General features: G+C 41.7%; 1 protein-coding gene across 1 annotated transcript; it reads right to left on the bottom strand.

The window, feature by feature from the left end:
* Positions 1-734: 734 nt before the first annotated feature.
* LOC119735276 (adhesion G protein-coupled receptor E3-like) lies at positions 735-20,824 on the bottom strand. The gene is made up of 21 exons (XM_038208976.1): positions 20,756-20,824; positions 18,376-18,645; positions 17,266-17,440; positions 13,858-14,198; positions 13,299-13,409; positions 12,416-12,481; positions 11,076-11,190; positions 9,942-10,043; positions 8,703-8,893; positions 8,288-8,343; positions 7,460-7,586; positions 7,078-7,184; positions 6,467-6,569; positions 5,900-6,050; positions 5,655-5,721; positions 4,744-4,810; positions 3,437-3,522; positions 2,979-3,108; positions 2,552-2,593; positions 2,262-2,391; positions 735-1,089 (listed from the first exon to the last, which is right to left on the bottom strand). Exons 1-21 carry the CDS (start codon positions 20,822-20,824, stop codon positions 1,025-1,027), a joined length of 2,571 nt encoding a protein of 856 aa, XP_038064904.1. The 3' UTR covers positions 735-1,024.
* Between the last annotated feature and the right edge of the window lie 2,955 nt (positions 20,825-23,779).

The raw sequence follows: 23,779 nt of genomic DNA on the forward strand, positions 1-23,779 counted from the left end.
GAGATATTTACATCACGGCCTCGCGAGGCAGATAACTCACCGCACAATGAGCTACGTGCTGAGCAAACGGCCTCGAATGACTTTTTGCTCGGCAACGTAGTTCTCATGTGCGGCGGGCTTAACTGAGCTTATTTGGCGGCTTATGAATTTAATGGTATTGGATACAAGTCACTGTAGACAGCCATCAGAGAGCCCACTTATTGGTAGCTTAGTGCTCGGAGCGCAAATACGGATTATTGGTGGTTCCAGATTCAAACCCCGCTAAATTCAGTAGGTTTGAGTATCCTAGTATGGAGTTAAAGTGATCCTAAAATTGTTAATGTACTTACTTTGCAATTTTTAAATAATCACCAACTAGAACAATACATGCTTAGGACAAACCTCGCTACTTGTTACTTTATTTATAATAATGATAATAAATAATTTCTGTATTTCGCATATCCACTTTGTGCAGCAAAATAATTTCAAGTCAAATCAAACTTTACAAAACGTTTAATATACAGTTCACCTAATTAGCCCTTTTTATATACCAAACGTATTTCTTTTATCATGAAAACTTCTAATTTGAAGCATTAGAAATGGATACTCGCTCTTACAAAGATGTTAAAGTTGGGAAGGGGGAGGCAATTTATGTTAAACCCGTTAACCATGGTCACTTATAGGACTTACAAAGTTTCAGTAGGGGGAGACTGGGGGAGACGATTCTTTCTTTTTTTTGGGGGGGGGGGGGGGGGGGGCGGGGGCGGGCACTGCTCAAGCCCCCCGTGGCTACGCAACTGCTTACCAAGGAAAAATGAAAACTTCCCTTATTTCAATACCGTCATTAAATATTTTCATCGTTTAGCTACGTGGACTTCAACTAACGTTATAGCAATGGGAAAGTATTTGCTAGAAATTTTACTTTAATTTGTAAGAGAAATAGAAAGATATTTAAAAAATAATCAGACTTTTCCATCCGTCCCCCTATGTTTCGTGGCGGCGCTATTCACTCCGACCCCTTTGTCTCGTGGTGGCGCTCTTGACTTCACTTGGTCGCATCGGAATTAACTCCAGTCTTGTCGGTTGACAGACTGGGTCCCCACGCAACCTCTGGGGCGAAAAAAAAACAAGCGACATTGAAGTTTAAATTAAACAAGATATGCCTGAGCTGTTGGGTACGATGTTTTAAAGCAACAAAAAAAAAGCAACCAAAACACGGAAAAAATGTCATTTTTGAGATACCCGTGCCTTCGCTTGTGAAAACGGCAACGGATTGACACCATCAAATGAAACTATTAGCTTAATAATTTGTCATTTCATGATATATAAAATTCAGATTTAAAGGAAAAAATGGTTGTCATCGTAACTTGCGCACACAGCACTCTCGACTGTCCCTGCACTTTCAAAAGGTCCACAATTGCATTTTAACTGAAATATTGCTAAGCATTACAGAAGCAATTATGCTAATAACGAACTAGTAGCTGCATGACGGTTTTGTTTGTGCTATATTGATTCTGTTCATGAACAGCAGATGACGCTTCATGATCATTGGAGGGCGCATCATTTTTTTAAGGGGGCACTAAAAGGCAAATAAAATCATTTCAACGGTGCAGTACGATCAGGTTCTGGTTCTGATCTCATAGTATGCAAACATCCTATAAAGGGTTATCAACACACAGGTGCAGTGCTGGCACCAAACAGCAAAATAGGGTTATAGCGCAGTTGAGAAGATCCGATACATGTGCAAGATTCGTAATCCAGATTTGAAGCCGGCGACAGTTGCTGTTTCCTTGATGACGGAATAATGTTTATAACAATCCTTTCTGGTTTGAAGTGGGATGAAGGAAGAATCTGGTGTTAATTTTGGATTCGGTATAACTTGTCTATGAATGTAGTCAGATTGTAGGTAGCTTCCTAAATTGCTCTGCGTTCTTCCACTTTGGACACTCCGGATTTTTGTTTAGCATGTCATAACACTGACGTCTCCATTTAAGTTGTTGGTTACATTTTAAATCTTGTTTTTTTTTATCAATTCAAGATATCAAATGGGGGCTACCCGGGGTACCTACATCCGCTGGAGGACGCACGATCCCCACACCTTTCCCACGTAGTTACACCACATGAGAGATCCCTGTGTGGCACATGGACGAAGCACGTAGGACTAAACGCCTCACGAAGGACGACACTGATGGGCTATAGGCCTATGCGTATACGATTGAGGGCGTGCTTGCGCATCACGCAGGTCATTACTGGCGTTTTCTTAAAAGGGTGTTAAATTTTACCTTTCTTCCCCGGTTTGCTCTGCTGGGAGTCTGTGCTGGTTTTGCTAGTCCGGCCGGCCGTGTTGGGGTGGACCTTGGACGAGTGGAGTTTGCGCAGTTTGTCACGTTTCAGCTTGAACGCCTTCCCGACCTGACAACATTATACCAGAGGAACTTGAAGGCTTTGGCCTTGATATATTGCACTGAACCATGTTGTGGAAGCTGTGTGTCAAGTATAACCTTTTCTTTGACTTATTCGGTAAAAGAAGGATTGCGTTAATATCTAGACTACTTGGTGGAATTTATCTCACCTCTTCGTTGAGAGCGCAATGGAGAACGAAGATAAACACGCCCTATGGTGAGGACAGACAGGAGGAAAACAGTATTAAGGCATAAGTATCATTCGATTTCAATGTATTATGAGGTCACAGAAATCAAGGTGCCACAGAAATAAAGGTTGGTGATATAGCCTGATTGGGATTGGATGTAGTTGGTGTGCATTACTATAACGCAGGGACCACAGCGATTAACATCATTAAAAAAGGTGTGTTTTAGCAAGTCCCTTCAGCTGCTTTCAAGAATCCGACAAAGCATTGTACTGAATTTATCACAAAAAAATGAGTAATTTGCATGAATGAGACTACATATTGAATTGGGGGAAAATATGCATGCCACCAATCGTTAGAAAAACCCTCTACTCAAAGATGGCGGCGGCCTGAGTTTTAACAGTGGACATACCTGTGAGGAGTTCAGTATGACAAAGATGTAAGACACCACTACGTCCGCTCCATCCACGTTAACGAACAGACCTATCAGCCACGTGATCCCAAGCAGGGGCGTCAGCAACAGAACTGCGCGTGCGCCGGCCCTTGGTAGTGCATCATGGGAAAAGAGCCACACCAATGACAATGACAATTTTAGTCAAACAATAGAAACCTCTTGATATGTAATCAAACGTTTCATCTTCAAACTGGACTCATTCAAAATTGGAATACCGAATTGGTTTTTTTTTAAAACACATTGGAAACATGTAATATCCTGTGGTGGGATATGAACAGAATATGGCTGAACTTGTCAGCAGTTTACATAATAATAAAACTGAACAAGCTCAAATAAAGTATGTCAGTCATGTTATTTCGGGGATTTATAGTGCTTTAATAGGTTTGTTTTACACAGTAAGTTTATTGATGACGTACTTGATTCTTTTCAACTTCGGCTTGTCCGCCATTGCCTCCAGTGACAGAAACACGCGGATAACATTGAGAAGAACACAGGAATTCAACTGCTCGAGAAAACACAAACGAAGTCACCTTTTCAATTAGATTGCGCCACCGAGGGAGGCAGAATTCAACGTCGCATTCTCTGACGTCATACGACTGACAGCAATAAACATGTGAGATCAGTATGGGCCCATGCCCGGTTGTGATATTTTTTCCGTACGCATGGGCGTATTTCGAAGTACGTTGATTTGCAAGTCAGGTTCTCGGACTTTATTTTCCCTTGAAAAAAAAAATCCTCCAAATCGCATATTGGTAAAAGAAAAATATTTCAAATGAATAACAACAAACACAATTACAAACACAATTACATTAAACACAATGTGATGCACTTTTGGGGACCAAAAATTAAAAAAATGCAATTTTCGAGGATTTGAACCCACAATGAACCAGCAGCAATTGAATGCCGACATAGCGTAGCAGCCCACATGATGCCACGCCATCCGCCGTGGAATCTAAGCTGTAGAAAGTTATTTCAGATCGCATGACATATTTATTCAATTACGTTATGTTTCACGCATGCGTATTATGGTAAATGACTTTGTCTGCAGTAAAACACTTTGATGCCCAGCTGAGTTGAAAGTGAGGCCAGTCCCCATGTTAATGTGTTTTTTGTGTGTGTAATTGCTTAGCAGCCTTCATTGGTACCAAATACATATGCCCTTGTCTTGCTGTGGAACCTCACTTCTGTCCCCTCAAAATGTTAATTCGTGCAAAAAGCCATCAATTAAAGAAGTTCGAGCACAGTCCTCAATAGATCCGTGCGACCAAGGCACCTACTATCCCTCAATAGGAATCTAGTACCAGGAACCAGGTACTAGGACAATAGTACCGCAAGTGCGACTCCTTGACTCCCAACTATGCAACTATAGTGACTGCAGCTAGAAGTTTAATTTCTTAAACCTATACTATAGATGACTTATTAAACACATTCCGTAGGAGAGATTTTCAACGGAATATTGTCAAATTTTGGAGCTTAGTATGGATGAGGTGTTATAAAGCAAAGACAACATGGCTTATTTCGGAAAGGTTTCTGCGAAATCACTGGTCCTGCGGTGTTGACATACTTCAACTTCGTCCTCTCTCTCTCTCTCTCTCTTCGCATCGGGAGATAGTTAAACAAACAAATCAGGAAAAGCACTTTCGCACCACTTTCCCTGAATCGGTTTTCTCCGGAGTCTCCGAGCCTTGGTTTGATGTCAACACCATTTGTGAGGCAAACTTACCAATATCACGATTATGACGGGAGCCACGAACGCCCAAATCAAGCCGTTCTCGTTTGACAACCAACAACTGTTAGGGTAAAGAAACAACGACACTAACAGATTCGAAACAAAGATTATTGTTTCCATCGTTCTGCTTGCTCAGTTTGCATGCGGTGTAAGAACGTCTGTCAGTCCGTGGTACGTTTTAGGTAGGAATTGTGTCGGTCTTTGGAATGGCTAGATTCGTGTTAGTTGGTCTGTTGGTTAGTCGTTACCAAGCTGTCTTAAGAGGACTGACTGGTCCACTATTAGACTTGTTAGATTAGAGGGGGAAGAAGGGGACACGCCCCCATAAAAAGATAATCGTCGCCCCCCTCCCACGGAAATTTGGCAACTGGAGAAAAGTACCGTCCTAAAAGTAAGTATGATTAGCGAGTTTAACATAAAGTGTCTTTTTTGGCCACGTTTTCTGTTTATTTCTTAAGGTAAAATGTGTTTTTCGTGAAAGGGGGCTATTTATTTTAACGTCCCGTGAGAAGCAATGTTGTCGGTTTTGAAAATTCCCCCATGGGAAGATGGTGTCGAGCCCCTTTTCCCCCACCTTCCCCTCACTTTCCTTTTTGCATTTTACAGAGGCCGGGTGTCCGGTGAAAAGACCTGTCTACCCTTCAGAACGGATGAAATTTAGCGCCCCTCCGCTGTAACATCCAGCCTCCCCCACTCCCCCCCCCCTCCTTAGGATGAGAACTCTGGCTACGCTGCTGAGTACCGTGGGTGTAAAAAGTAATGGTGAGGCGCAGATTTGCAATACATGTACTATTTAACGGACTCTGCGGTTAAGTCGTGTTTCTCGTCTCTTGTGCCTGTGTGCATGCCTACATTCCGTGGTGGCAGTCAAAGCAGATGCCTATCTCAATTTACCAAAGACTTACTAGGATTCAGACACGTAGGTGTTGAATAGCACTCCAAGAGAAAGTCCGACAATGGGCAACGGAGTCACTGGAATTACATAATGGAGAAAAGAGTTAACCGTTAACTGAATAGTTTTATTGGTTTTCTCAGCTGACAAACCACGAATATGTATCAATGTGTACTATTGCATTAGCATTTCGTAGAATTTAACTAACTTGTTTAACAGTTAGAAGAATATTTGTAAAATTGATTACTGCCATCTTACCCCATCCTAATGCAAATAGGAGCCCCACGTGGATGGTGGTTCGGAAAATGTTTGTTGATTTGAGGTACAGATTGGCGCCCTCTACCATCATCCAGGAAAAGGAAGCCAGCAGGGAATAGTGCAACAGCGCCGCAACGACTTTGCATACCGCCTGTGAATTAAACGAAAATGTTAAGACCTCAAGCAGATGGCGGCAATGGACGGAGAGAAGGATGTGTCGAACGGCATAACGCATGCGCAAAATAGAGCCACGTGAATGGACGGGATCTGTCAAAAATCAAACAAACAGTACATTTTGGGAAACAAGAAAAACGGGGAAAAATCGGCAATGTTGTATTTGTTTTTGCAGGCCAACAATAATTATCTACCTTAAAAAATACGTCATTTGGGAAAAAATCACATGGCCGCAGGATTTAAGTTGGTATCAACGTCCTATCACCATGTTGCGTTGACGGGATATATTGCATTTTGCCAGTCTTGAGATTAGCCCTACGTTTCAGCCCTCCGTGTGTAATGTATTAATCCATTAGCAGGACATGCATATAATACCCTGTGTGGGTCTGGTACCTTGCTACTTGTAGCATCGATCCCCACGAGAAAGATGATCTGTGAAATCAGGATACTGACTGCTAGATTGGCATGGATGACGAGCGTCTGACTTCGGTAGACTCTTTGAAGTAAAAAAAAACACAAAATGAATTACACCTGTTTATGATTCGTCTGATAGCCTGGCTCGTGTTTTGTATTTATTATTTTTATTTTTGTAATTTTTCATTTTTTTTGGGGGGGGGGAACATGCAGAAATAACCTGAGCTGCAGTACTTCGATTAAAAATTGGAATATGCATATGTGACAAACGTGGAAAATATTATAATGTTGCATGTATTTCGTAACAACAGAGGTAACAAGAGGAGTGAATTAAAATAATACATTTTGATACTATGCATAAAACGACCTGGGCCCAATTTCAATGCGCTGCTTATCAGTTAGCACAAAGGCTAACCTTAAGCACTATTTTCTCTTAGGTATAAGCATGTTTTTTGCTGTGCTAACTGCTTACAGTTTCCATGAAATAGACGGAGGCTCTATTAGCAGAACATCGTGTGCTTAGCAGCGCTATAAGCACATCAAGCTGAAATTAGGCCCTGATTGATCTCAAGATCAAAGACGTCACTTACTTTAACCAGATGTACACGATCAACGTGATGCTGAGGCACGTGACCGACGTAACTCCGCCCACAATGCTCAGGATTTTCAGGATATTGGTGTGAACATCGGGCAATGGCTAAAGAAATTAAATTTCAACGTTTCAAATTCCGTATATTTCCACATGGGGAATGTAATTCTAGTCAAGTCTGGTGGCATCTTCAATGGCTCGCTCAAACCTGAATCCGCGAAATACGCCATAGAAGGTATTATTTTACTGATTCGCAATAAAACCCAATTAAGAATCATCCTTAAAAACATGAGTACATTTGCAATAATGTTGCCTCGCTTTGGGGCAAGAGTGATTTCGAACAGAAAGCTGTAAGGAGTAATGTATGATTTTGTGATTTTTACCTCCACACCGGGCACGACCCGCACAAGTACGGCAAAATTGGTCAGGTGGTTACAGGAACAGATCACGTGACTCTCGTTACTGCCGACCAGGTGACATCCGTCATCGGACCACGAACCCATCGATACGCTATTGTTGTGACGATGAAGTGAGAGAAAACAATCATTGTAGTGAGAGGAATCGTTAATGACTTTCCCGCCCGTATTTGCAAAAGTGAGGCAAAACATCAGGTCTCCCAAAAACACGTAAAATGAAAACCCACAAAACAACCCTTAACTCCTTCAAGAAAGTTTAAGATTCTAACCAAATCTGCAAAGTTTATTTTGAACCAGTGTTTTCTTGAGTAGAATACTGGAACATCTTTCCTAGTAGCTATGTGAATAGTCTGAGGAAAATCGACCTACTACCACGACCTACTCGTGACCAGACGTCCAACTGCCATAGCGTGTCACGCCTAAACATTTCTCTAATAAACTTTAAACTAGTATTTAAACAAACATTGGATTCTATTTGTTTTTCTTAAATTGAGTCTTAATTTAACCCCTTAAGCACGGGTTATAATGGGGACATTCCTCCACACATAGAGCAAGTGGCCCGCATGACTGCACAGCCTTTGTGTGGTAGCGGGACTGCACAAAAACAGCAGCTGTGGAACTACCCACTAGCCGTGTGCCACGACATACCACAGCTGGCAACTGCATTCCAATGAGGATTAGCGGCCGCGGCCATGACCGCTTCCCGGGCCCATGGGGTTAATTATTTTCTCTGTCAACAAGAAATTGTCTCATCAAATAGAAAGAGTATCCAAAATTCAACTTTAATAAACTTACTTCGTGGATTTCCTCCAAAATGCACAAACAGGCCGCTGACCGTCATTAACAGGTGTCTGTGAGTGTAATTTGGAAAGACACAGAGGAGACAATTTAGGCGGACCCAGAACTACATTTTCTAGGGGGCCTTTGAAAAATCCTAAAACGCCCGGGGAGGGGGGGGGGTCTGGGGAGGTGAGCTCGGCCTCATTTTACGCCAGGGGCGCTCTTTTCCCATTTGCCTTTAAACGGTTAAAGCAAAGAAATACGCATGGGGAAACGTCCTATAAATCACAAAATCAAACTGAAGTAATTCGACTCCGAGTCACGTAATTAATCGTGATGCAGGCCCCATTCGATGAGATCTCTTGGAACCAATGCCGTCCCCCGAGAGCGCCATTGGAGAGATAGTTTGGTATGAGTGAACTACACTCACCTCCGTCCTTGCGATGATCATGGTTGCATTGATTCCCTCTTCGACCACTGTGTGGTTCTCTCCCTCCACGGCATTCAAGGTGACCACACAACTGGTCAGCTGAGACTCTGGTCCGTCCAGCTCATCAGCACCGAGGGGGAACATGATGGTGTCGTCCGGAACGCAGGCAATACCAACACCGATGTACCCTCCTAGATACACGACACAAATTCGGACATGGCGATGAATTTAAATGTCTCTGCGGCGTTTTTGTTTTCCCTATAGACGAATCCGAGAACGGGATCACCCTACACTCCCGAGGCCCCTTTCAATGGAGAAAGCATCTGCACAGAGCAACTGCTTCGTGACGGATTATCTGAACGATAGCTAACACAAGGTTTTCGCCGTTGAAGGGGGCCTTCTTGATAGAACTGATCGCGTGACTGGATTGGTCTATCGGCCATGTTCCCTGTGACGTCATGCCGATATGTAACCACTGGGCAGTCCAAACATTTTAAGCATCGTTTCCATGTTATTTGGCCCACATTAAACACTGTTATGGCAACACATTTAAACCATTCAGAATTTCAAGAGATATACATGCAGTGCAGAAGAGAAGTGATTGCTGAATGTTGGCATCACGTGACCACAACACCAATGTTTGCAAACACATGTCACATCGTCTAAAGCCCAAGTACATTCACACGTACAGACACGTTTGTTTATGGTGTAAATCGAGGATTTTCTTTTGTTACTCTTCCCTTTTCCTTTGTTTGTACTTATTAACTTTTTTTCGCAACAGCTCTCATTGGTTTTGTACACGTTTTCCAACCGAGGAGTCCTCGATTTGGTTCCTGTCCTCGATTCACCGATGATGTTGCACGTGTGTGTCCTCGATTTGTTAGATGCCAAAATGGGACATCTTATCCTCACGGTGAAGAGTAGAGTAATTTGTTTTCGCTGCATACGAAACACCGAGGGTTGAAAACACGTATGGGACTCATATTTTATCAGGATCTGTTAAGGTACTTCGAGTATTCGACAGCGTTTTCAAAGGAATCCTCGAAAAGAACTTTGCTTGCTTTTGTTTTGAAAATTTAAATATTGTTTTTATCTTTTGCGGGAAACTTATGGGGTCTTATTCTGGTCAATTTTCCGGGGACAGACAGACAGACAGACAAACGGACCGACCGACCACCAGGTGACATGTAGAAGCTCATACCGGAGCTTAAAAAGAAGAGATTATTGACGTTGACAAACCTTGTCCAGTTGCAGTACAGAGGGTGATGTCGTTTTCGGCGCCGGTTTCTACGCCTGTGATTACATAGCCACACTGGCCGCTGAACGAATGGGCTTCGAACGCTGGGAATACATAATAGAAGCCCATGAGAAAGGTTTTTTTTACACAGAAATATAATATAGGGTGAGTAAAAAAACACGAAAGCATTATGTCGGGACCGTTGTTTTAGTGCAGTTTTGCATGTAGCACTTTTCAAAATCTTTGATATGAGAGCCCAATTCATAAGCTTTCTTTCAGTATATGAATCATTCGAATCACTCATGTACCTTTCAAGTTACGGAATTTTAAAAGCAATTACAGTTTTAAAATTCTGTCCGCGGATCACAAAAAGGGAAGTGTTCTTGCAGCAAAACCAAAACAAATCACCGAGGGATTTGTGTGAATGGTTTTCGTTTTGCTGAAAGAACGCACGTTATTTTCTGTGATCCGTGGACAGAACTTTAAAACGGTGGTTGTGTTTAAAATTCCGTAACTTAAAAAGTACGTAAGTGATTTGAATGATTTTTGTACTAAAAGAAAGCTTATAAATTGGGCTTTTATATCCTAGATTTTGAAAGAGCTACATGCAGAGCTTCAATAAAACAATAGTCCCCACATTTGGGTTTCGGTTTTTTTTTACTCGCCCTGTACAAGTTCGGGAAAAGAAATTTACAAGCGTGGAATTTGACTGTTTCAAGAAAACAATCGTAAGGCTATCATGAAAGAAGTTCATCAGGCTGGTGAATTTTCAACTTTAAATGAATTATCTATTAAACACAGCCAATTGTAAGTAATTGGCTGTGTTTAATAGAGAATTCATTTACTAAATCGTAAGGCTTGAAAGCTGAGTTGGTAGAGTACTGGTGTGATGTTTGGAAGGTCACAGGTTCATATATACGGGTGCAGTCTATTTCTGTATTTGATCAACCTTATTATACCAAACCGGCAAATATCTAGGAATTTTCAAAATGCCTCGAAAGTTAGCATCTGATAGCTCTTAGTTTTAGTTTTTGAACAATTTTCATCAATTGGAAAAGGATATTTTGATAATATCATGATGCCCTAAATATGCATAAATCAGGTGTTTAAATTGAAACAGAAAGGAGAAGACGCACCTATATTTCTGGACATAATAGACACGGTGCTCCTGTTCTTGCTTAAACTGCTCAGGACCAGAGAGAATGTTTCATCCAGGAATTCGATGATTTCTGTCACCCGGTCAGTGTCCTCCTTGACAAAGATGACGTAAAATATTGAATATTCATAACTTAAACTACATGAAAACACTAGGCCTGTAGACCAGTCCGGGCATGCTAGTATTTTCATCACAAAGGCCCCCTCCAATGGTGAAAGCATTGCGCTAGCTTCTGTTCAGATCACTGATCTCTATATAAAGACTGGATAGCTAATACAGAGCCGCACAATGTACGAATTTGACGCCATATTGGTGAGACCGGCTGGTGATCTACAAAGGACAAGTTGCCGTTTTTATAGACAGCATGATTTCTTTTGTAACTTCGCGGTTCACTTGACTTATATTTTGACCACCATCACTGACCAAGGTTAACTACAATTTTTCTAACGTCGTGGTTACTAAAATGCCGCAAATATAACTTTTTCGGCGTTTTGAAATAATAATCACTACGGAAATGTGTCCCTTTTAGAACATCATAATATGTGTACGTGACCAAAACGAGCGTCAACTGTTGATACAACGCGCGCGTATTTACGCGTAGAACGTTCGTATTATGCGCGGCCATCTTCGTGAGACCGGGGGCGAATTGGTCAATATGCGAAGTCTACTGTGTGAATGTTGTATGCATATGCGCTATCCAGTCTTTATATAGGGATCAGTGGTTCAGATAATACGTCACGCGGCTGTAGCTTTGAACAATAACGGGCACAATGGTTTCTCCATTGAAGGGTGCCTCGTCAGTGTTTTGTAATCACATTAGAAATAAGACAACTATACGTCCACTGATGGAATACTGTTCCCACATGGGTCGGAGCTTCTCCTTAATTCAGTTGGTGGAGAGTTGGGCTCATCATTACAACCCCTTTCCCACCGTAGGTCAGTAGCCACCCTCAGTCTGTTCTACAGATATTTCCATGGATATTGTTCCGCTAGTTTGTTTGACTTGGTTACTCCTGTCAGGGTGTTTGAGCGTGCAACCAGGCTCTCTGCTTCCTCTCACCCATACACTCTAGCTGTGCCGAGATGTAGAACAAAGAGCTACTGTAATAGCTTTTTTCCACGTCCTGTATCTCATTGGAACTCCTTGCCCAGTGCGTGTCCCCCCCCCCCCCCATTTATGATCTAGCCTATGAACGATTACCTTATTGTAAATTTCTGCCACTAGCTTGCACAATGTAAGCGCCACTGTTAATACTGGTGTTTGACGTTTGTGATGAGATCAATGCAAAGAAATCACGTGAAATGTACATGTATATGCACCTCTAGTGTTCCAGTTGGGGACTGCATGTGCCCTTCAAGTAAGTCGGTGCTGATCTCGACAAGGGTCTGGGGAATAAAGAACATCGAACCGTGTAACTATTGTTTTTAAACTCACCCAACGCCAATAATAATCCAACCTTCAGCTTTTAGTGTAAGTGAATCCCATTTTAAATGTTCGCGAGATTTCATGCGAACGTCGGTGCGAAAGGAATTTGTAGGTAACGGAGAACGTCGTAATGAAATATCAATTGTTGACGCCATTGGCCCATTTGAGATATGGCACACATACAATAGCAGGGCGCTGTCCTATTTGGGTAAACTCTTTCGTATTTAACCAAGTTAAACAGCGCCCTTCCATTGAGTCCGCCATATCTCAAATAGATTAATGAAATTTGCTTCGCCTTCGCTTTCGCGTGAAGCATACACCGGCCTTATGAGCACTGACCTAGCTGCTAATAGCCTTCAATAAAGAGCGGCCAGATGCATTATGATATTGGCACCTGCGCATCCAAATCACCTTCCCTTCTTACATGTATAGGTTTAGGAAAAATGTCAAGCAAATTTGAAGAATACAAAGTCCGTAAACATCAAGTATCGTTGGTTTTGTTGAGCTGGTAAATGCACTTAAATGCGCGTGGCTACATAATTATTATGGTATAATAACATAGTCTATTAGATATATATTTTTAAAAAAATACGACAATTGTTCTTGATATCCAATTATCCTATTTTAGCACAAGCTAACATGACGCAGTAAGTGTCATTGAGTCAAGAACGTATGTGAACTTATGTTTAACAAGGGTGTACTTCAAGAACTGGTGATGTAGTTAATTTAAGGTTTTTTCTTAAGAGGATGACTTTGTTTGACTTAACGTATATTTACCTCGAGTTGTTCTTCGTCAGTTGGGTCTGCTTCTATCAGCTCCTTCAAGCAGGCAAGGGTAATGCACTGCGTGGGAGCTTCCTCTTGTGCAGATGAGTTTCCAATTTCCGTCTGAAAAGAAGGGAAATAATTATAAAGACAGTCTGTCTCGTTTTCATTGTAAGAGTTGACCGGCAATTTCTTTGTTGTCTAAACAGTTACTCCTTCGTATTTGAGGTATGGGCATTTCAATTGGTTAGTTTATTTTGGTGGTTGGTGTCGTGGTTTAAATATTTGATGCTGTGGAATGCCCCATGGTTTAAGACACGGAAGAGGTTGTACGAATCATGATATCAATATCTGAAGTGATGGTTTGTTTTATATTCTCCATGACGATGCCTGTCGTCATCGTAATATCTGAAACGGTGGTTTGTACCATGGTCAAAATATCTGAGGTGGTTGTCTGTACTGTGGTCCCGATATGTGACGTGGAAGTTTGCACAGTGGCCCCTGTATCTAAAGTTGTGGTCACTGTGGTGGATCGTGCTGCTGCCCCAATGTTTAAAGTGGTGGTTGGTACCTTTCTCCCGCTATCTGAAGTGAAGATTTCTGTCATTGTAATATCTGACGTGGTGGTTTGTGCCGTGGTCCCGATATCCGAGGCTGTGGTCGGTGCCATGGTTTTATCCGAAGAGGTAGTTTGTAGCATGGTCTCGATATCAGAAGTGGTGGGTTGTGTCATCATCCCAAAGTCTGATGTAGTGGTTTGTACCATGGTATTGATATCTGAAGCAGTAGTTTGATACAGTCTCCCAACATTTGATGTAGTAGTATCCAAAGTAGACGTCTTCGGAGTAGAGTTCTCTACCGTTGTCTCATCCTTTGTCGTCATGGCTTCCGTTGATGCAGAAACGTCTTGATCTGCAAATGACATAAGTGAAAGATCCTGATTTGATTGATTCGATTGATTGATTTGATTTATTGCTACATATATGTATACAAATACAATATTTTAGAAATTTACTTGCTTGCTCGCTAAAAATTGCGAAAGATTAAGAATTAAACATTTCATTGTTAAACACTAAATATTACATATACACCAATTTAATGTTAAAACATATGACATCTCAAAGAAAAATCATTTTAAAAAGGGACATTACAAACATCATTTACTTGAGTTCAAAACATAAGGGGAAAAAACACAGTTGTTTAAAATTCCCTTTACGTCCCTCGAGTGATCTGTATTTGTTTCTCATCATCTAGAAGAGCCCATTAGCAGGATGAGATTCATCTGCAGTTATTGAACGAGCTTGTGTCAAAGTTGGCTGTTGTTAGATCTCCTCTGTCGAAGTCAGTTGAACACCAATAATCTGCGACGCTGTATCAACTACACGAGCTATTTTCCTTTTTGGCGTCAACAGTAATGTTCCCGTACCAAACACACTGTAAATAAGGTTGGATAAAACACTGTTGGGCAATGTAATTTACCCAGAATTGGTATGAAATTATCTCATATTGGGTTGAATTTGGTAAAAACTGTCAAACTATTGGGAAGAATTTGCCCAAGAGTGTTGGCAGTTGATAATTCGACCAGCGTTGGTCGAATTATCAACCTATTTTGCCCAACTTTTTTTTACAGTGCAGTGACAGAGAGAGTAGGAACGCTCTTCATGACAGGATTACAAAACATAGTGAGAACATCAGTGCTTACACGAAAACTTCTCAAACGGCGAAGAAAATACAACCGCTGCTGAGCCTTCTTCACACAGTAAATCAACATCTTCAGCCCACGCCAAATTATTTGAGCAAAAATACCAAAACAATGTGAACCAAGACCTCCTTTCCACCTCTGTCCCACTGATAAAAGCGGCAAAACTTAATTCATGACTCCCTTACCGAAAATCAATTATCATCTCCCTAGTCTTGGCAACATTTAGCTCACAATATTACAATTACAATGGACAAACTTTTAAAAGTGGCTCAACTAGATACAAAAGTACCAGTAGTTAGCATTTACTTCGACTTGATGTGGCACATTGAGGCACTGATCAATATTGGTATTGGCCATGCTGAACAACTCTAATAGAGGGCGCTAATGATTATGGCGTGTTTGCCGACGATGATATCACTGCACACCTCCAAACCCCGCAAGACTATAGGGTGCAGTGAACTAATTCAAGTGAGAATTTCTACGCGAGCTGATTAGCATAAAGAGTGACCCCACAGTTTCTTTTGAAAACGGAGACCATTTGGCTTTAAAAACGGTGGAATTGTGTAAATAGCCAAGGATCAACTCCCTGGTTTTGGGGCTTCCATCTGAGGGCAGACTTGGTAAAATTACGGTTGAAAAATGGGTCCTATTTGCCTGAGAAGGTGGAATTAAGGATGCCAATTGTAAAACGGCTACATCCAGGCTTGGAAATCGGGAGGTGATTTTGTTTTGGTGTAAATATTTACAAATGTAATCGGCTAGTCTACCCAAGATTGAAAAGAAATGAAAAGATGAAGTACAAGACAATAATTAAATTTTTGTTTGAGAAACCCCAGTGATGTCGGCTTGCATGTTATTTGGCCCTGAACTTTGTTGATTTTACACTGTTTTCAATGGGGCTTGAATTGGTTCAGTGCACCCACGAATGCTCGCTGTAGTAGCCATTTTGGATCCACGATTCGGCCAATTGGGAGTTTTGGAAACCTTTGCTTCATCTCCGTCTCTCTGCATCGAGGAGGCGGCAGACTACCTCCTCAAAGAACATCATATGTTTGGAATTTGAGGCCAAACATTGGGGCATTTTCATTTGATTGAAGATTCTAAATGGTTTAATTTCAAAACTGTGATTAGCATGAGGCATGAGACGAGGCACACGTTCCCAAATTTCCAATTTTAACGCAAAGGCTTTACTGACAAGAAAGCATATATTAAATGACGAGGGACCATTAGCAAAGGTGCGAGTACGGGATACATACAGGGTGTCCCCCCAAAAAAAATGCTCCACTCTCCTTTTTTCCCAAATTCAAGCAAACCTGAATGCATAAATTTTCTTATTATGCATGGTAAGAATGCTATGTGCCTTGGTTGTTATCTACCCCAAAACATGGATCATACTATCAATCCACTAGGGACAGAAATGCTGAAATATGAACTCACCTCCATTTGCCATTTGCGCTGGGGACTCAAAAAGTCACAGACTCACATCACACCTTAAGTGTAAATGTAAGTGTGCACTGTGAGTCTGTGACTTTTGGGGTCAGTGGTCAGTGCCGATTTGCTTGACCGGTTCTTTTCAGATCAGAACCTTTTGTTACCTGATTTGAGGGAACCCCACTCTGAATTGTAGCACCCAGCCACAGGTGAACAATATTATTGTTACCTGTGGTTGATTTACAAATAGGTATTTTTAGTCAAAGTCCAATAAATGGACAATGCCATGGTTGGTTGGTTTTCTCTTGTTTGCTTGACAACAACTATTGACTGGTCTTTCATGATAGATACCAAGTTGAATTTTTGAAAAGCACACTTGACAAAAATCGACATTTTAAAATTGGTGATTTGAGTCCCCAGCGCAGTTGGCAAATGGAGGCGAGTTCATATTTAAGCATTTCTGTCCCTAGTGGATTGATAGTATGATCCATGTTTTTTGGTAGATAACAACCAAGACACATAGCATTCTTACCATGCATAATAAGAAAATTTATGCATTCAGGTTTGCTTGAATTTGTGAAAAAAAGGAGAGTGGAGCATTTTTGGGGGGACACCCTGTATACGGTTCGGAAACAAAACTCGCAGGTTACATCTAGGCTACATGCTGTGTGCTTATTTCACCAAACCGTCAGGTATATGTCCAACATTTTTATGTAAAATTCACATTGGCCATGGTGTGCCAGGTGACATTACCAAGCAAATTTAAATACCGATGTAACAAGCAGCGTTTTCGTAAGTATACCATTTGTAATGGTCCCTAAATGAAATGAATCAAAAACGCCGTACCCGGGTTAGCCTCGCATATGCCACAGTACATCTCCACACAGTCCGCTAGCTCGAACATCCCGTCCGTCTCACGTAGCGCCGTGCACATGTGCGTGCCGTCTGGGCTGAATTGAGCCCAGAACTGGGCGTCAACCAAAGTGCCATCTCCCCACTGGAGGGCGTTCTTGTCGGCCCCCTACATCGAAAACGGAGTCAGGAAAATATGATCGATGTCAATGACATTATATCTTGGGAATATGGGCTGACTGAAAACTGTTTTCGCAAGGTTCTTCTAACTGTCATAGCGACCAAGGTGCCATTTAAAACAGTTACTGACAAAACATTTCTCCAAGTCCAGGACACCAACAGTTGGGTAATGTCAGTTTTACTGTAATTAAAATCGACGGCAAGGATTTGCAGGAGCAAACATCAAAATGAATAATGGAATAAATGTGTGTTCGGGAGGTATTATAACACTCTGTTTAAGACCGGTGGGAGTCTGGATGGGTGATAATTACCCGAGGCGAATTATCACCCATCCAGACTCCCACTGGTCTTAAACAGAGTGTTTAATACCGACCGAACACATATTTATTCCCATTCATAAATACCTTTTCGGTCAAAAAAAAATCTTTTCGGTCCAAGAATCAAAACAAGCCAAAAACTAGACGTTGCCAACCATTTTGTTTAATAATTTTACTTCATGTTTTTTAAACACCCCTCCGACTATAATTAGAATGTCCCTCCACAACTCAGTACCTTATAAGGAGATTGGCGTGGGCCTCGCGCGTACTGCGCGATGTCGCGCAAAACGCAGCTGGGCTGATTTAGTGTTGAATTTGAAACTATGAAATACTGATTCACTGGTAGTATTGCGCATGCATACGTGAGGAATGTTGACGTTCAACCAATTAAACGTTAAATGGCACCAGATTTCGTGGGAGTCCAAATTTCATGTGACACTGGAAAAGTGTTGAATACCAGCCAGCCATGTCTTTATTATCTGTTTAAGACCGGACAAGTGACGGGCTCTCCACCAATAGGAATGGGTAAACTGTCCTAGGTATTTATGTATGCATGCTATAAACTACCAAGTTATGTCTGTGGCTGTAGTTTTTAAATCGACCTTACCGCGTCAACCTGCAACCCCAGCCATATAAGTTCGCCCGCAGCTTGCCATCCGGGACACTGTGATGTGGCAGCGACCAGGTACTCCTCCTCGGCCTCGCTGTTTACGTAGGGAAGATGGGCTCCCTTGTCGAGGCAGTAATCCCTGGCTTGGCCCCAGCTCGCCCTGACTGCGTCGCCTATCGAGTAGCACGACTCGAGGGCCGCCTGAAAGCCGTCGAGCTTGCAGGTGGCGTTGCCTGACGATGCAGCACAGCGCCCGAGAATTGTCCCCTTTGAGGAAAATGAAATACATTTTTGAAAAGTTGAGAAAGGAAATTGACTGGAGCGGGGCTTGAACCCGCGACCTCTGGATAACCGTTCCAGTGCTCTACAATCCTATGTTGGCGGCTTGTGGTTCACTTGAAGAAAAAAATTAGTAAAATTATTCATTGTTTGGCGGTGAATATTAAGGGCTAACGAACATGACGAAATTGTGTTCTATTCAGACTGAGTTTTTTTTTTTCGCCAAACAATGATTCAGTGCTTCACTGTTGGTTCTGAGTATAACACGCACTGGCGTTGCTGGAAGGGTGTTTTTGTAGAAGAAACATGCCGTCCTGTTCGCAAAATCGTTGGCGAAACAAAAGATTTAGTTGGCTTCAATTCGGTTTGTGTTTTTCACGCTTAACACACTACATTGTTTTGGTTATATTAATATTTTTTGACAATTCATCTCCAAATTCAACATGCTTTGTTATATATCACAATCAATCACATATGTCGTGAATCATTGTCCGGAAAACGAGTGTGCTGTTTTTGTTCCATGAAAGTTGACTTTACTTGGGATTGTATTTTTTCCGCGATTAACACAATTCATTGTTTTGGTAACATGATTTTTATGATTTGACGATTCCTCTCAAAATTCAAAACGCTTGTGTTATGTCACGCAAACTCAATAGACGAAGTTTTAATTGAATACGACAGGCATTTTCTGAGTTATCGGCCACACAACGAGCGTATTGTTTTTGTTCAATAGTTAGGCAGGTTTTCAGTAGACTTTGACTTCAGTTAGGCAGGTTTCTCTCGGTGTAGACAAAATCTATTTACGGTGGTGACCACTATTTGTGTAGCGCGCCCTCTTTTGAAAGAAACGTTCGGTTGGCTTCAATTCAGCTGGTATTTTTCGCGCTCATTATATTATTATTTTTTTATTGCTTGACGATTTCTCTCGATATGAGATGTGTCTTATAAATAAGGGCCGATCACTAGACGAAATTTCAATTTAATAAAACTACATTGTTTTGGTTTGGCAAACTTTCACCAACGCAACTAATATAGGCCAAATAAAAAAATTAATAAAAAGTTTCGTCCACGACCGCATCCCTTTTTTTCTGCTGCAACAGTTTTCTTTCTTTTCACTTTTTAACGGCGAATCTGTGTATTTTTTGACAATTACCATCAGAAATATATTGTGTCTCAAAATTTGTTTCCAACATGACTGTGTCACCATTTTGAGGTTAAAAAAATAATAATCTTAGAAAAGTGATGGCATCGTTTGAAAAAAGCAGTATCCACCGTCTTGTAAAAACAATCTCGCGAAAGCGGTGGATGCATTGAAAATAGCCTTCCGTCATTAGCAAAACAGGTGTCCGCATCCTTCTTTTTTTAAACAGTTTGGAGGAGAAACTTTTTTTTTTTTTGGCCTTCTTAGTTTTACGTTTGGCAGATGAAGACCTCGTATAACACATCCACCGCAAAGCCGTAAAACTGTCGAAAACGCAGCCGCACAATCGCTCACGCCATGACATCAATACCTATCCGTCGGTTATTATGATTTTTTTCTTATACCAGTAAATCTCGCAAGTCGACCGTTGTCTGCCTTCTCCGCAAAATCCACAAAATGCGGATTGTTTTTAATCAGTCATTGATGGTAACCCCATACCAAACACACCCTGGTCGGACAGTGACAAATTATTACTTCAACTGGCACGATTTTTACGACCGTTTTCTGGAATACGTTCGATTGCACAAATCCCCAAAGAACACTATCTGACGCCAAATGAATGAACTCTGATATCCCTGCGGTGTGATTTGTGTTCCCTCCCTGAATGGGACTGGTTAAACAGAGAGATTGACAAGAACGTGAGACTACGGAGTCACAACTACCGAGTCTCTTCAGTTTAAAAACACATCATATCGCCAACCAATGGTTAAACGTTCACAAGCTATAAGGTGTGTGGTGTATTATTGACGACACACTGCGTTGTCTTTTCAATACACGACGCGACTACACGACGCAATGGCACGACATCCCCGTGCGTCGCATTGAGCCATCGCACTATGTGTCGTCCGTTCCATCTTGCAGTATTAAAATTAATAAGGCGCCTTATTTAAACGTCACTCCTTTTGTCGCCCGCCGGGTCGCGTCGTACTTGACGTCGTGCGTCGCTTTGGGCTTTGCGTCGTCCATCGCGTCCTGCTTCGCGACGTCCCGTGTGCATCGCGTCGTGCCGTACGTCGTACTATCACCGGTCGCCCTGTGCCCTCACCAAACGTTCAATTACGTTCAATTTATGATAAACCTATATGGAAATCACCCCCCCCCCCCGCCACTGTCCCCTCCAAATGCTGACTAGAAATCGCCGCCATCGGTGCGTATCAGACGGGTTACACGAAGGGTTACGCGTACTCTGCGATAAAAAAGGTACGGGGAGTACGCCCCGTTGGATTTTCATGTTGGATTTGCGCTTCAGCGAACTATACTACTGAAAAATGAGCTTCATTTATTGATATTGATGCCTAATTGGCATATTTGGCGAGAAAACGAGGCAGAAAGCTAGCAATCAATGGTTGTCCTCATTTTTTTGCCGGAGTAACTAAATTATGAAATGAACCAAGGTCACTTTATGATCCAATTTGTGAGAGAAAAAATATTACCAGAAAGGCCATAGCAATGTAACGTGGCCCAATTTTTGGATTCTAATTTGAAACGTCACAGTGGTGTTTGTCTTATTTCTGAAAAGGGATAATACCTTTTCTAGGATGACTGTTTCATACTTTAAAAGGCATTTAGCCAAATTCTGTTTTTATACTCAGCCACCAACGAATGAATCACCCCTTTTAGTACCTAATTGTCTTAACTGGATACACAAGCCTTGTCCTGTTAATTTATAGACATGTAAGTTATACATTAATTTTACACACTAGGTCTCAGTAAGCCTAACTCTCTTATTCTACTGGCTTTGCATTTTGCATTTAAGTAGAAAATTGGAATAACCTATTAACAGTATTGACAAGAAATGAGGCAGAGAGCAAGCACTTAGTGACTGTGTTCCTTTGTGTATATTCCGGCGGTTAATGTATATTTGAAACGACAACATAAAAAAGAAAGGCTTCAGTCATCACGCTATTTGGTGAAGATGTTGATAATTGAGTACTGCAGCCTTTATTAAGGGTGATCGGGCACCACCCGGTCATTATTTTCCCTGACAATAATTCTCTAGTTTCATTATTTTACTCCCTGCACCTTGTTTTTATCACATAGTACGCTTAACCCTTGGTGTAGCACGTCTGATACGCACCAAGGGCGGCGATTTCTAGTTGGATTTTGGAGAGGACTTTGGCGGCGACAGACGAATCTGAGGGGGGGGGGGGTTGCAATGTAGGCATGTAAATTGAACGTTTGGTGCTGGGAGTTTCTATACCTTATCTTTTTTAAGTGCTCCCAACGCGTCCAGTAATGGCTTGCACCAGGTGTTTTCCCCCTACTTTTGTTCGTCTTAACATGGTAGGGGGTCTGATTGACGGGGATAGTCAAGTAGTCAAAAAGGTCCCCAAATGGTGTTGAGCCCCATTACCCTACATTTGTTAGAATTAAGTTTCCAAGAAAGTTCATGAAAAGTTGCATCAGTGGAAGGGTGCCAACAAGAGCGCCCTCATTTCGATGGGAACTACCTCAGGAGGGCACAGGGCGGCCGGCGACGGCACGACGCGATGCACAACGCGTACAACGCGATGCACGTAGGCCTAAACGCGCCCCTCTGACATTGTGTCTTGTTGTGATCCAAAATACTTCAGGACACGTGTTACATTAATGTTTCAAGCCCACTAGTTTTTTTTTTCTTCCTGACAGGTTTTCTGATATCTCAAAAAAGTATGATGTCAGTAATACTATCAGGCCTATCTGGGAATCATTGTCCCATTTCTTAGCCATTGTTTTAACACACACAGGTGTTCTGACATTCCACTGTTGCCAGCTACTCAGACCTGCCCGTTGTCCTGTCACGACTGGGCGCAAACTATTGTCTTCGCAAAACAGGTGGATCTGTCAATCTAAAACAGGGGCGCGTTCCGTTCCATCAAACGCTGCCAATTACTTTGTGGAAAGCCAATTGGAAATCGCAGGCAACGTCTGGCAACGTTTTTCACATAAGAGGAATGTGTCCCCAGTTGTGGCACCAATCATACTTTCGAATATAATAAAAAATCAATTTGCCTACGGGTAGGGTGTTTATCCATCACACAATAAAGCACACATATGAATTCCTTTGGGGAACTAACCCACCGGGCCGGTTTTTATGTGCAACCTCTATGAGAGAATGCGGCGAAAAATCATTAAAAACGGGCCTTTTTTCACATCTGTCGCCACCACTTCATTATTCTACAAGGTATACCTTAGATCTCACTACAGTGTGACCCTAACAATATACTCTTTCAGAAAATGAAAGAAAAACTGAATAAAACACTGAGTTTTACTCGCGTATTGATGTTAAACATTGCATTTTTAGTCAAAAATCTCCCTGTTTTGTGTGTAAACCACGCGTTCAGCCAAGAACTGGTCCATTAACATCATCATAACGTTAAATAGCGCCACCTGGGAGCTTAGATCTCTCGAGTCATTTTTCTTCGTCTCATCAGCTTTCCAACAATATAACCCTTATTGTGATTGGTTAAGGTTTAGGCTCGCGTGTATTCATTTACTAAAGAATTGTACATCTAAACTCCAATAAAATTTGCCGTTGCTCAATGGCTCAGCGCGTAGGGTCTGTTTATTGTACACGTGCTAGGCAGCGCTACTGTATATACACAGAGCCCGGGAGCTCTTATCTCTGTGTGTCCAAGGTCATCTGGCTGTGCGCTTTTGCCAGTTTACATGGGGTCCTTTTGACCACAAAGGATTTGATATGCTCCCAAAAACAGAAGATGTACTTTGGCAAGCTTTGATTGATTAAAGAAATAATAAGCTAACAATCTACATACTATGTATACTAATCTGGAATCAGCAGTAACATAATTACATTTTTGTAATCATGTTACTGCAATCAATTACACAGAGACCTGTGATTATTCCTATACCATGTCGGTTTACGGTAACCCCTGCGTCAACATTTCACCAATATTACGCCTGGTAATCGAGTACTCGAGT

Source organism: Patiria miniata, unplaced genomic scaffold (assembly GCF_015706575.1).
Source record: "Patiria miniata isolate m_02_andy unplaced genomic scaffold, ASM1570657v1 HiC_scaffold_29, whole genome shotgun sequence".
In the NCBI taxonomy this organism is placed as follows: domain Eukaryota; kingdom Metazoa; phylum Echinodermata; class Asteroidea; order Valvatida; family Asterinidae; genus Patiria; species Patiria miniata.

Excerpts from the sequence above, each read along its gene's own strand:
- LOC119735276 (XM_038208976.1), bottom strand. The coding sequence starts at position 20,824 with ATGGACGACGCAAAGCCCAAAGCGACGCACGACGTCAAGTACGACGCG. Across the intron at positions 7,587-8,287 it reads TTTTGGAGGAAATCCACGAA|CGTATCGATGGGTTCGTGGT; the intron begins GTAAGTTTATTA and ends TCACAACAATAG. Across the intron at positions 6,051-6,466 it reads TCGATGCTACAAGTAGCAAG|GCGGTATGCAAAGTCGTTGC; the intron begins GTACCAGACCCA and ends TTTAATTCACAG.